The 14,059-nt window shown below is 48.5% G+C and overlaps 1 protein-coding gene across 1 annotated transcript in view; it reads left to right on the plus strand.

The window, feature by feature from the left end:
* Positions 1-14,059, plus strand: part of PLCD1 (phospholipase C delta 1) — a 79,762-nt gene that overhangs the window by 57,117 nt on the left and 8,586 nt on the right. The window contains exons 9-11 of the mRNA XM_077809515.1: positions 8,653-8,820; positions 10,464-10,620; positions 13,092-13,208. Of these exons, the coding sequence (XP_077665641.1) occupies positions 8,653-8,820; positions 10,464-10,620; positions 13,092-13,208 (442 nt within the window). The remainder of the gene's footprint in view (positions 1-8,652; positions 8,821-10,463; positions 10,621-13,091; positions 13,209-14,059) is intronic.

Raw genomic sequence — 14,059 nt, forward strand, 5'->3', positions numbered from 1 at the left:
CTAGGACCTTTGCATTAGGGAAAAGAATTTCACTCCATAGTTAAGCACTGACTGTGCTGTGGCTCGTGCAGGAATAGGCCACACCCCAAGGCTGGGGATTGAATAAGATTTTACTGAGTTGGACAAGCAAGTTCTTGAGAGATCGTGTTACTGACTTTCCCCTCACTTCCTCCCCTTGTTTGCCCTCAGTGAAAAATCCTGAAATCAGCTGATTGCTTTTCCAAGGGCTGTTAACTCTTCGTAGCCCAGTAAAATTATATATATATATATATATATAAATCTTTAAAAATCATTGAAAAATAAAATGGGAAATAATAAATCAAACAAAAACCAACGAGATTTTGCACATTTTTGTTTCCTGCTATCTACCTGATATGCCCTCTGGCTCCTCCAATAGCCAGTGGGCCAGCTCCTCAGCTGGTGTAAATCAGTGTCGCTGCATTAAAGTCAATGGGGCTAGGCTGATTTATATCAGTTAAAGATCTGGTCGAGTCAGCTTTTTAAAAAAGGGAAAAAATAGTGATATAAAAATAATTCCTCACTTTTTCCCTCCTGTACTATTCCTCCATCTGCCTAACATGTGTGCCTAGTAGAATCTTTTCTCAAGACCAAATTGTTGACTGTTGTAGATACTTTCATTTATAATTTATACGTAAAACACCATCCTTGATTTTCCACTTCCTAGTAAAGCTGACGAGGGAAGAGGGAGGGGGCAATGAATTTTTTACGAGAAAAAAGTGTGTCCATTTATTTTCTCAGTTTGGAATCCAGCCCTGGCAAGCTGCTGGAAGGCGGTAAACAAAATGCAAAGCAGGAGAAGCATCATTATGGAGTCTGTTGGCTGGGTAGTTTTAGGACTTAAAGAAATATACCGCACTGCAGGAAAAGGGAAGTTGACACAGTTCAGATTCGCACTAATAAATTACGGTGCTGTCTAGGGTGTGTATCTTTTTTGGTAGGTCCTAATCCTGCAAACCGTTACTGCTGTGAGAAGTCCTTATGCACGTGAGTAATCTCATTGCCTACTCACATCAGGGGCAATTAACCCGGTTGCCGAGGGACAGCAAAAGCCTGTGAACCACTTAAGCTACGCCCAGGGGTTGCCCAGGGAGGTCCACTGGCAGATGGCTGCATGGGTGCCAGGGCACTCCCACGGGCCATGGAACCAGTCTGTGTAACATCCCTGCATAGGCCAGCATAGAAGGCTGCTTAGGGGCTGGGAGGAGAAAGGAGAGGCTAGAGTTACACATATGGGGCTGGGGGGGATTGACCTCCTCAGCCACTCTTCACTCCACCATCCCGGAGCACAGACAGCCTCCTAGCAGGCTTTATACAGATGGATGACTGATTTGCATTGCTGGGCACATGGTATGTCTGATCCCATCCCATCCCCACTAGTTCACCCTCCATGGAAACTTCCTTCTCCATGAAACCATCTTCCCCTGGATGTTTCCCTGGTAAGGCTGTCTAAGTTTGTCTCTCTTGTTCTTTATCACATTGCACGTGATCCAGTCGCTTCACTGCCATTCTGAAAGGCACCTGGCCTTTTATTTCCCCCTGTCTCTGAGAAAGCTCATTCGGGAGCCAAGTGGAAGAAATAATTAGATCAGAATGGAACAATAACTCACGGGTGGGTGATCCTAACTACAGAGCATGCAGAAAATAGCCTAGCCAGCCCAGCACTGGAATTGAAATAAAGCACTCGTTAAAGTTGTTGGTGACTAGAGGAATCAGATGGGTTAAATATTAGAGAGTCCTCATAAAACACTCCAGATAGATAGAGTGGATAGCTCTTGCTGTGACCCTGACATCCCCATTCAGGCATTTAATCAATGGCTTCTCACCTTGGCTACCGCATCTCCCTTCTCAGTGGCTGCCCCGATGCCATTGCTGTATGGGCTGGTGTGCCAAGAGTGTTGCTGCCCATCATCTCACATACAGTAAGACGTGACCATGTCCCCCTGGCCTCTCAACACTTCAGAGTTGCTAACTCTCCATGGAGTGGCCCCCTGCCCATCTCACCTTCTTTGGGCTCGATTCACTCCTCAGTGGCAGAAAGTCTGCCTGAGTCAGAGCCATCATTGCACAAGTCTGCTGCAATCCCCCATCTGCTGTGGGTGTGTCTGCACTGCAATAAAAAAACCCGCATATGGTCCATGCCAGCTGACTTGGGCTCAGATCTAAGGGGCAGTTTGTGATGTTGGCGCTCGGGCTGGAGCCCCAGGCTCTAGGCCCCTGCAAGGTGGCAGGGTCCCAAAGCTCGGGCTGCAGCCCAAGCTGGAACGTTTGCACCGCAATTAAACAGCCCGTTAGGCCGAGCCCTGCAAGGCTGGGTCAGCAGACATGGGCCAGCTGCGGGTTTTTAATTCCAGTGCAGACATAGCCTGTGAGACCTGGAGTGAGCTTTTGCCATCCATAGAGTAGCGGTGCTGCCCCAAAAGATGCAGGATCAGGGCCATTTGGAAGATACACTGAGTCAAGCAACTTACCCTGAGAGCCTCTGCCATCAGTGTTTCTTTTGGGTCCTGCCCCCACTGCATGTATAGTGGAGCGCAAATTGCTCCCTACTAGTGAATCTAGGTCTGGTCCTCTGCCTCCTCCCCCAGGTTCTCTTCTGTGTCTTTTTCCATAGTTATTCCAGTGTTGGAGGGAGCCGCCTTTGCAGCCCCTCCTTTCTGGGATAGCTTTCCTCTCTCTCTGCCTCTCTTAATAACCTCACTGGAAAATGTCTCTTCTCCTCTCTTGCTGGGGCCCCTTAATTTTTCCCATCCTCTGCCATCGGTTCTCCTTTAACGTCATTGTTCAGTTATTGCTATTTCACCCTGCAAAGCAGCTCGGGAGACAGTTGCCCTGAAAGACATTGTACAAAATAAGGGTGTAATAAGTATTAGTGTGTTGGATCTTCAGAGCCCTTGACAAGCATTAACTCAGTAACCCTCACAGCTTCCCCGTCAGATAGGTAGGAAAGTATCCTTATTCTGCACACTGTGGAAACTGGGACATGGTGCTGAGCCCTTTTAATTCGCATCTGAATTCAGCCCCTACCAGGATCCTGCCCACAGAGAGGTTAAGTAAAGTGCCCAAGGCTATGTATCAAGTCAGTGGCAGAACTGTATAAAGCTCTTTGACCTGTGCTATACAGGAGCTCAGACTTAATGATCTAATGGTCCCTATGAATCTATGAAACTGTGTGTGATGCATTTGGAGCTATTCTATAATAACTTACGAATACTGTGTGTCAACCGCGTAATTGGGATGTTTACTTTGTGCATAGACTTGTTGAGTTTAAAAGGGGCTGTTGCGAAAAAACAAGCAGGATGGAAACAAATGGCTGAAGATAAGACACTTCTCAGCACACTGGAGAGTTGTTAAGAGACAATACCATGGCAGGGGAAGGCTGGGACCACAGGAGATCAGAAGAAGCCGGGCAAGTTTAAAAGGGAGCACTCTGTCAAAGGGGGTGAGGAGGAATATTTGGGGGGGTGTTTGAGGGCACCAGACTGAGACACCAGGGACCTGCTAGGGAGTCTGAAGAAGTTAGGGCTGCCTAAATGACCATCAGGGGATGATAGGGCTTTACGTAAGATGGATGCGCGTGTAGACTGTTTAGAGAAAAAGGGTTTTAAGACAACAAATGCTTTGTTCCTGTTGTTAAAATAATCAGTACTTTGGTTCGAAAAGGCTGTCTGGTCATGTATGCCACTGGTCACAGACTCCCACAGGGTAGAACCGCTGGTGCCTGAAGTCCGTCGGACCTGCTGGCTCAGCATGGTGGATAGGCGGGGTATCGCAGCACGCAGCCTGGTCTGAAAGCGGGAGAATCATAGGATTCCACCCTAGGGAAGGCTAAAGGCACGAGGGCTGAGACAGGCAGGGCTGCACTCGGAGAGACCAGAAGGCAGGCAGAGATGTGGCTAGCTCTGCAACCGTGACTCTCTATCCCTGGCTTCTAGTCCAGAGTTCCATCTACTCCCAGTCCTGCTGCCTCTCAGGATATATTGTGTTGTATTCGCCCTTGTGCTTCCCACAGGTAAATGAAGTGGGTTTTGTGGTCAAGTCTTGCCAGTTGCCGTTACTTACTGAGGCATTTCAGGAACTCTGGGGCTTCTACACAGCACAAAGGACGTGCTCAGCAGAGCTGAAGTAATGAGTGGATTCTCTTTCCCCTCAGGCGTAGTTTGGCAGGAACTACTTAGTATCACATGGAGGGAAACCGAGACTGCCATAACGAGAGTTTAGTTTTTTAAACTTCATCCTGGGGGAAAGCCACTGAAAATCAGGGTGTCAGCATCTCTTGTTCCAGATAGCCATACTGACTGATGGGTGCCAATGCTCAGCCCACGAGCCACATGGAAATAAGGTTCAATGCAACTTTTATTGTAGTACAGCAGTGGTCACCAACCGGTCGATTGTGATGAACTGGTTGATCCTAGATCTCCCAGTCAATCGCGATCCTATTGACTGGGAATGGGGAGCTGTGGCCAATAGGAGCTACAGGGGCGGTGCTTGCAGAGAGGGGCAGCACGCGGAGCCACATGCTGCCCGCCCCTGCCCCCCAGGGGCTGCAGGGGCTTGTTGGCCCCTTCTGGGAGCGGCATTGGGCCGGGGTAGGCAGGGAGCCTGCCTTAGTGGCAGCCATGTTCCACCACCAACTGGGAGTTGTCGCAGGTATGTGCTGCCTGGTGGGAGGGCGCACCCCAGCCCTGAGCTCCCTCCCTGAGCCAGCACTCCAAACCCCCTCCTGCACCCCAAGCCCCAGCCCTAAGCTCCCTTCCAGCACCAGTACCCCAAACCAGCCCTGAGCCCCCTCCCGGAGCCAGCACCCTATACCCCCTCCTGTGCCCGAACCCCCTTCTGCACCCCAAGCCCCAGCCCTGGGCCCCCTCCCAGAGCCAGCACCCCCACTCCCTCCTGCACCCCAGCCCCCTGACCCAGCCCGGAGCCCCCTCCCAGAGCCAGCACCTCGCACCCACTCCTGCACCCCAATGCTCTGGCCCAGCCCAGAGCCCTGTCCTGCACCCAAACTCCCTCCCGGAGCTTGCACGCCTCACCCTTTCCTGCACCTCAACCCCCTGCCCCAGGCTCAGCCCAGAGCCCTATCCCACACTCCAAACCCCTCAGCTCCAGCCCAGAACCCGCACCCCCTCTCAAACCCCAACCCCAACCCCGTGAAAGTGAAAGTGAGTGAGGGTGGGGGAGAGCGAGTGACGGAGAGAGCGGGGGATGGGGTGAGTGCGGTGGGGCTTTGGGGAAGGGGCGGGGTAGATCCTGGGTTGCCCTTAAATTCAAAAAGTGATCTTGGGCATAAAAAGGTTGAAGACCACTGTAGTACAGCATCTTCTACAGAAACTGGAGCCTGAAACTCTTCACACAGCTCAGTTATGAACCTCATCCCGTGCAAGAGGGTTGCATCAAGACCAGTGTGCCACTTAAGCTCTCAGAATAGGGCTTAAGATTGACCTACCAATGAATTTCACCCTCACTGATAAATACTAAATCACAGCAGAATTAGAAAGAAATCAAGAGGTATAGGCAAGGGGGGGGTGGGGCGGACAGTATTGATAGGCCAAAAGGGACCATTGTCTGGCGTCCTGTATAACACAGGCCAGAGAGCTTCATTGATTCTGGCATCAGCCCATAACTTCTGTGTGAGGTTCAGCGTATCTTTTAGAAAGACCATCCAGTCTTGATTTAAAGACTCAAAAAATGGGAAAAGATTACTTGTCTGTTCTTGCCGGCGGAGAGCTGAGGAGTTAAGTGATTTGCCTAAGGTGTCATGCAAAGTCAGTGGCAAAGATGGGAATTAAATCTAGATCTCCTACGTTTTATGCCATGGCCCATCCATTTTCTTTCTTCTGGGCCCAGAAATGAGGCGGTGGCAAGGAGGTCTGAAGTGCCTTTCCCTAGAGAGCTCTGTGATAAAAAGGCAGCGTCACAGAGATAAAGTACCAATGAGGCGGAGACGTAATAACTAATAGCAACACACAGCTTTTATATGCAGTAGATACAGGAAAGGCTGGTCCAGAATCTGCCTGGGAGAAGGCTCTTGCGCTAGTGAGATGAAGTTTCTCCACCCCTGTGGAGAGTGCCAGCATGAGGCCTGACAGTCCCTCTGTTTGAAGGCTTGAGTGGGATGTAAGTGGTGCATAGGCCTCTATGCAGGGATGAATTTCTCCTGCAAGGTCTAGATGTTATGGAAGGACAGAGAGGAACAGGGGGATGCTAAAGTACTGCAGGGCATAGGGAAGGTGTAAAGAGAGGGCAGCTCTATGGAGAGTGTTTAAAAAAAGAGGGACAGTTTTCAACTGGCTCCTGAAATGAATGCAGAGAAATGAAAGGATCACCAGCTCATTTAGTCTGACCTCTTGTATACCACAGGCCACCAGCACCCGCATACTCACTCCAACAACTGCAATTAGACCAAAGTATTGCACCCCTACGGAGACAAAACTATTTTATGCCCAAGGCAAAGAATAGGAGGGGCTGGGGTGCACCAATCCCTGAGGCCCCGGCAGTGGCAGGAAATTAAGTGAGATATACCCAGATGAGGACTGGCGATGTCTGTTCCTGCCATATGTTGCCTCATAATTGGTACCCTCCTGCTGGCAGCTTTTGTGCACTCTGAGTGCCAGGGGAGTTGTTCCAAAGTAAACAGCTTATTTGTGATATCTTAAGGGGGAAAGAAAAAAAAGCTTGGCTCCTTTATCAGGTTCCAATGGCAAATTTCAGTTCAAGCCAGACTTTGCGGTGAGGCCAGCAAAATCTACTGCAACTTGACTGCATGATGTGTCAGGCTGGTCTCTGCTGAGACTTGTTACAATGTGCTGTCACCCACAAAGAGAGTATAATATTCTTTGAAAACTGCTTGATTGCTTTAAAATCTCCCTGGTTTACTACAGCCCTGTCATTTAAGAACAACATGACTGTTGCCTCTCCCATTACAGCACTCAGAAATATAGAGGAAGGATTGTTCAGTGGTTAGGGCATTAGCTGAGGCTTTGGGAGACCCAAGTTCAATTCTTTGCTCCACCACAATCATCCCGTGTGACCACGGGCAAGACACGTAGCCCCTTAGTTCCCCCGCTGTAAAATGGGGATACGAGGATTGCCCTGCCTCAGAGGGGTGTTGAGAGAATAAATACATTACAGATTGTGGGTGCTTGGCAGGATGTAAAAGAGTGCGGGAGTGCATGTCATACCAAAGCAAAGCAAGTAGAGTGGTTAATTTGCAGATTCCATCTTTCCTTGGGAAGATAAGGACAGTGCTGTGCACTATGGGTAGGATTTTTCTAACACTCAGCACTGACTTAAGCACCCAGGCTGGAGTCAATGCTACATCTCCGACCGTGTTCGCTGGAAGCAGAGGTGGGCCGGTGCTAAGTGATTTTGAAAATCCCAGCCCACTGGAGTAAAAAAGTAACAAGCCGCAGTCATCTAGTCTGCCCTCCAGCATAACACAGGCCAGAGAGTGGCACACAGCGATCCCTGCATCAGGCCCATAACTTCTGTTTGAGCCATAAGAGAACTTGTAAAAAGATGTCCAGTCTTGGTTTTAAGACAGCAAGTGATGGAGATTCCACCACATCCCTAAGTAAATAGTTCCAATGGTTCATTACCCTCACTGTTAAATGTTAGCCACTTGTTTCTCGTCTAAATATATCTAGCTTCAACTTCCGACCCTAAAGCGCCCTCTACTATCAGAAATCTTTCCCCCGTATTGGTATTTGTAGACCATGGTCAAGTCACCCGGGACCTTCTCATGGATTGTGATAAGCCATATAATACAAAAATTGAATGTCTTGGTCCAGCTCCTCAGCTGGTGCAAATTGGCATTGCTGTATTGGAGGATGCTGATCTGTTCCAGTGGGGGATCTGGCACCTAATCTTTTTGTTTTGCTTATAAAGAGTATGTCTCTGAGATGTGCTAAAAGCCCAGAGCTCTCCTTGAGTTTGAGCACAGAATATCTTCAAAGCGGGCCCTGAACATTGTCCAAGATACTGACCAGTGCATAGTGATCATGTGGAATCCTTTGGTCAAATACATGCTGTCACTTACTGGCATATAGCACTTTTCACCATGGCTCTCAAGCAGTTTACAAAATGGTGTAAGTTTCCCTATCCACATTTTACAGATGAGGAAACAGAGGCTGAAGGAGCTTAAGTGACTTGCATAAGGTCACTCAGTGAGGCAGTAACAGAGCCAGGAATACATCCCGTCTGTCCTAACTCTCAGTCTTGTTCTGTGGCCATTGGGCGATGTTAGATATTTAAAAAGAGTTGGATAATTTTGTAGCCTTTGATAGGACTCGTAGTTATGTCTAGTAATTTAAGGTGGATCTCACTACATGTTTCAGAGAGCGCGCTGATTACCTGGGGCACTCAGACAGGAGTTTTTTCTTATCATCGGTTTTTGCAGATGGGCTGGGAGGTGGTTGCCATTCTTTGAAATCTCAGGCATTGGCCACTGCAGGGAGTAGGGTACAGCCTGGGTGGGCTGATGGCTTTGTCCATTAACTGGATTCCTTTGGCTAATAACCGGTGACTGGTAAAGCTCAAATGGGCCTTGGTCCTGCCAAGCATCCTTCTGATTTATTACAGATCAGGCCAGATTCTGCTCTGACTTACACCCGTTTTTCACAACTCCTTTTGCAGCAATTAAAGGGGAAGATCCTTGTGAAGGGAAAGAAGTTGAACAGCCTGGAGGACACCATAGGGATGAACGGGAACAGTAGCACAGAGGCTGAAGATGTCTCTGATGAGGATGAAGCAGCCGAAATGGAAGATGAGTCTGTGAAGAAGGAGGTAGAACAAAAGAGGACAGTAAGTCAAAGCTCTGACCAGATCACTGAATGGGAAGAATTATGTGGAGAGGGAAAGGGCATAAGCTAGATCCTGGCTGTCCAGCCTGCAGAAGGCCTCAACATTTTATTAAAGCTGATGTTAAAATTATGTAATACACAGGTTGAGAAAAGAGTGTCTATACATCTGGGTATAGTGCTTAGATGATCCACAATACAAAGTTTGTTTTAAAAAGACATAAAATACATATAGTGCATAATCAGCAATAACCCAAATTAAGGTGAATAAATTACATTAGCGCTTTATCCCATTGCACCATTCATAGGGCTATGAAAAGTCGACCCTTCTACATGGGGCTTTGAACGTAGTGTAGGTCCAACGAACCCACTTTCTAATACGTGACCAGGTCCTCAACTGGTATGAATTAGTGTCGCTCCAATGGAGCTCTGCTGATTTACACCAAGGGGCATGGTCTGATCTGTTCAGGCGAGGCAGGGCCAAACTATAAGAATCTTGGTCCTTCCCTAGACTCAAACATAGCTTTTGAAAGCTCTGCCCTTAGACACATGCGCTTAACTCACTGAAGCATCCATGTGCAGAATTTGGCCCTTTATCTTAGACCACTGATGTTTCCCAGCCTCCGGGTGTGTGTGAATGTCCCTATGCACTATGGGCCAGATTCACTATGAGTGTATAACAGTGTAGCTCCACTGAAGATGAACACCCGCTGTGGATCTGGTCCATCATGCGTTTTCCCTAGTTTCCAGAGGTTTATATTTCATGTCTAGTCTGGAATCAAGCAGGTGTTTCCTTGGATGTTGGTTATTTTTCTTTCCTGCTTCCTTCCCTCACCGGAGCTGCTTGCTCCTGTTAAATCCCTGAAGTAATTACGGTGGCTGTGGCAGCAACAGGGGCCAAAGCATCACATGACAAAATCAGAACCCGTCTATCCCAGAATGAAGAGCTCCAAGCTTTGTGGAGCCGGGAATCCTGCCCTCTCTGTTCCCTTATTCCCAGCCAGGGTAGATCTTCCGGTTTGCACAGCTGGCTCTGAGACAATCAATTTCTGAGATTCAACTGAAAAGTCTGAATGCTGGAGTCGAGTGCTGTGGCTGAGAGTGCAAACAAAACATTTTTGGTCCTGCGCTGCAGAAAGCCTTGCGCAGAGCTTTCCACCTGCATAATGTGGGGGTCCATCATGCTGTGACACTGAGCAACAATGGGACTTGGCCGACAAAGCAGCTGCTGCATGAAACCCAGTTAGAGCTCACACACACAGCCCAGATCTTTCCCAGACCTCCTGCCACTAGCAGCCTGTGAGCCAGAAGGGTGAGCTGGGTAACAGCATGCAAACACCAATCCCACAGCCATCCCAAGTCTTTTCTTAACCGGGATAGGGTTTTCCTAGACCAAATGTGCAACCAGGAATCCGCCTGTTCATGTGGTCAGCGTTGAAAGCAACCTGTTCTGGGAAAGGAGGGGAAGCTGGGTACAGCCCAGTTGCACGAAAGGTTCTGGGTGCTAAAAACTGGGGGATCCCTCTGTGAAGGAGACAGGAATGAGGCCCTGGTGTCCTTCCCCGGTGATCACTAGAGTGCATAGTCTGCACAGTTGTGAGGGGGTTTGTGGAGGGAAGGCCAAACCTATTGCTTTCTTGTCTCCAGAGCACCAAATTAAAGCTGGCCAAGGAGTTATCGGACATCATCATCTACTGCAAGAGCGTCCACTTCCAGGGCTTCGACAGCGCCACCTCTCCCCTTGCCTTCTATGAGATGTCGTCCTTCACCGAGAGCAAAGCCCAGAAACTGGCGCAGGAGTCTGGTACGTGCCTCCGGCCTTGTCAACAGGCTTTGCTAGTCCCCTTGTCCGTGAACCCACACATTCGGTGCTCACTTCCTTCTCTAGTCTTTCCATGCGAAGATTCACTTTTAAAGGCAGGATGTCCAGAAGAAGAGAGTCCTCTCCTACATGATTGGTAGCACCTTAGAATCTAAAAACAACTTTGCATTGTCTCTCTATGTATAAATGGCAACTTCCCTCCCTACCCCACCATTAAGTATTTGTGCTGCGTTCAGTGCTGTCTCCTGGATCTCTTTTGTAGTCCACAACTGGTACCTTAAGGGTATTTTAGCCAGAGCAGCATTTTACATGCTTTAAGCATGGTAGTAAAAATCATGAACAGATATTGTAATGTGGTGAATTTTGTGTGTGTGTGTAATGTATGTACCCCACTGCAGTTTGCTGGACAGAATTATTTCAGCTATGTCTCACAGATGGGTTTCATAGGCCCTATACTGCATGCACCCAATAGAGAGTCCCATTTAGGCTGAAGCAGAAAGAGCCTGTTCCTTTAGAGTAGGAGACTCTTGGTTCTATCCCTTTGTCACTGTGAAATACTGAGCATACAGCATAGTGGTCATTGTGTACAACGCAGTAACACCCAAGAAGCTTCAAGGTGGCCAGAGATTTATTATAATATCTTCTTGCACTGAACTGTAGAACTTCCTGCTCCATTAATATCCCTTCATATTAATGTGGGAGCAGAAATGGTGTCGTTATGGCATATGCTGTTCAAGCAGTTTTGAATGGACACATAGGTCACAGGGGCTGTTTCTGTTGCCTGATTGGATGAGTTTAGCTCTCAGAATCAAGTTTCTTGTGTGAATAGTTGCTCTTTGAATTCTGCTTTCTGTGAATGTTCTGCATTATCCCTGTCACATTAACTATTTCGGTCAGCATTCCTGCCAGAATATTCATCTGCTTTAGTATTCACAAGGCAGAACCACTTCATTGAAAAATTCGAATACTTGCTCTGCTCTAGTTCCCAGCAATGGTGGCTCAGGATGGGAACTGCATGCAAAGTGACTGCAGGTTTGGGCGAGGGTTCAATTTACTTAGTAAATGAGAGTCCACTTTGGAGTGATCACCACCAGATTAGTGATCAAACGTGGATGAGGAGGCACCTAAAAGGTTTGGTCTCTTTGGCTGGGTATGTCACCGAAAGAAGCAGTGGAAGTGATTTTGTGACAGTGTGTCTGATAAAGGGAAAGAAGTGGTGACAGAATATACTCCTGTGTTCACACTCTATACACCATTGTAATAACGTTTGTACAAGGTGTGCCGCATGAGGAATCATTTATAAACTCATAATTTGCTGGTCAATATTGCCCTGGTAAAGTATGTGTGGCAACATTGAGAAGTGATAAGATTTCCCTCTATGATGTTATTAACACATGTTCCAAAGCCCACAGCCCTGCCCATGCAGAAGTCAGGTCAGTCCTAAACAAAGGAATATGTGCTTGCCTTAATATGTATTTTAGCAGTAAGCTGAGTCATCAAGGAGGGAGGGACAGCAAAGGAAGTTCAAACAGGTGAAAAAACCCAGCAGGGAATATCCTTCCACATAGGCTCTGTGTTTCCTGGGTCTCAGCTGGCAATGTTTTTCAAGAAATTTTAAAAAGGAGGGACAAACACCCCAAGGCACTCCTTTCTTTCTCTCCCTACCCATCCCATTCACTGCACCTGAAGAGATAAAGGAAGCCACCATGGGACTCTGGGGGAGGGGTCCTGACCTGAAGAGTTTGGTCGGTAAGACTGCTGCTAAAACATGTGGTGAGAAAACTCTGCTTCGAATCTAATAGAATACGTTAAGTTTGGCACCAGGAAGTGTTTTCTCTTTATTTTTCTGGTAGCCATTTCTGGCTTGTGTGCCTCATTACTTGGACTCACTTAAAATCTATCTCCTTATCATTAATAAACTTGTTTTATTGTTTTATCTAATCCAGTGTGTTCAAGTTGAAGTGTCTGGGTAACTCCTTGTGGGGTAACAAGTTGTGTGCATATTATTCCCTTAAAGGAATAATGGACTCAGAATATTTGTACTGTCCAGGCGAGGGCTGGGCCATACAGGACATACATTTTTGGGGGGAAATCCAGGATGGTGGGGGGGTGTTGGGATCACCCTGCAATATAATCAGGCTGGTAAGAGCCATTGTTTGGTTGGCTGCAGCGCACACACAGATGTAACTCGGCGTGACTTACATGCTGGAGGCTGTTTCTGAGCAGTCTAGGTTGGAGGCTACAGCAGCGAGGCATTGTAAAGGGCACCCCAGGTTACAGGGTGGGGTGACGCAGCTGCTCATTAGTCTGGATTGTACCCTGGTATGTCACAGAAGAGTTCTATGCAAAGTTAAAAGACAGGCTAAGTAGGCAAGTAAAGGGGCTGCATATCATTAAAAAGGAATAGAAATAGCACAAATCACTCAAAAGGGTGTTTGTATCTGTTTCTCTAGGAACCAGTTTTATTCATCATAACATCAGGCATTTGAGCCGGGTCTATCCTGCTGGCTGGAGGACAGATTCTTCCAACTATAACCCAGTTGACTTGTGGAACGTTGGCTGTCAGATCAGTAAGTGCAATTGAAAGCTACCAGGTTGAAAATCGGAACCAGATCAACAGGGACCTAAATGTTGTTAGTATTTGATTGACCTGTGTGTGGCCTCAGTCCCTGAAGAGAGGACCTCCCGCCCCAAACCGCCCCCCCCCCGGGATCCCACCCCCTATCCAACCCTGCCTGCTCCCTGTCCCCTGACTTCCCCGACCTATCCACACCTCTGCCCCCGACAGGCCCCCTGGGACTCCCATGCCCTATCCAACCCCCCCTGTTCCCCGACCCCTGACTGCCCCAGAACCTCCGCCCCATCCAACCGCCCCCTGCACCCTGTCCCCTGACTGCCCCCCAGGACCCCCCACCTCTAACCACTCCCTGTCCCCTGACTGCCCCCCGGGACCCCCTACCCAACCCCCCACTGCCCCTCGCGCCGCCGCCACCCCCTTACCATGCCGCTCAGAACGGCAGGAGCTCACAGCCCCGCTACCCGCGTGGTGGCGTAACTACATGAGAGGGGCTGGGGGCGAGCCTCCCGAGACAGGAGCTCAGGGGCCGGGCTGGATGTGGCCTGCGGGCCGTAGTTTGCCCACCTCTGCTCTAGTATACTACGCTATGCTGTGCTATGCAGGTTCTTATACTGCGCTTATCGCTGCAGTATCTGAGCACATTCTAGCAATGCATTAAACAACCATGATTCATATCTGTCGTGAGTTGTTTGTTTTCTGTGAGATAGTGAACTCTTGGTATTCGTGTTTAACAAATGGAGAACTGAGAGTCAGAAGATACGCGCCCAAGGTCAGACGGAAAACCTGTAGCTAGCTAGGAATGAATGTAGATCCCCTGAGTCCCAGTGTTGTGCTGTCACTCTG

The sequence above is a fragment of the Eretmochelys imbricata genome, chromosome 2, assembly GCF_965152235.1.
Source record: "Eretmochelys imbricata isolate rEreImb1 chromosome 2, rEreImb1.hap1, whole genome shotgun sequence".
In the NCBI taxonomy this organism is placed as follows: domain Eukaryota; kingdom Metazoa; phylum Chordata; order Testudines; family Cheloniidae; genus Eretmochelys; species Eretmochelys imbricata.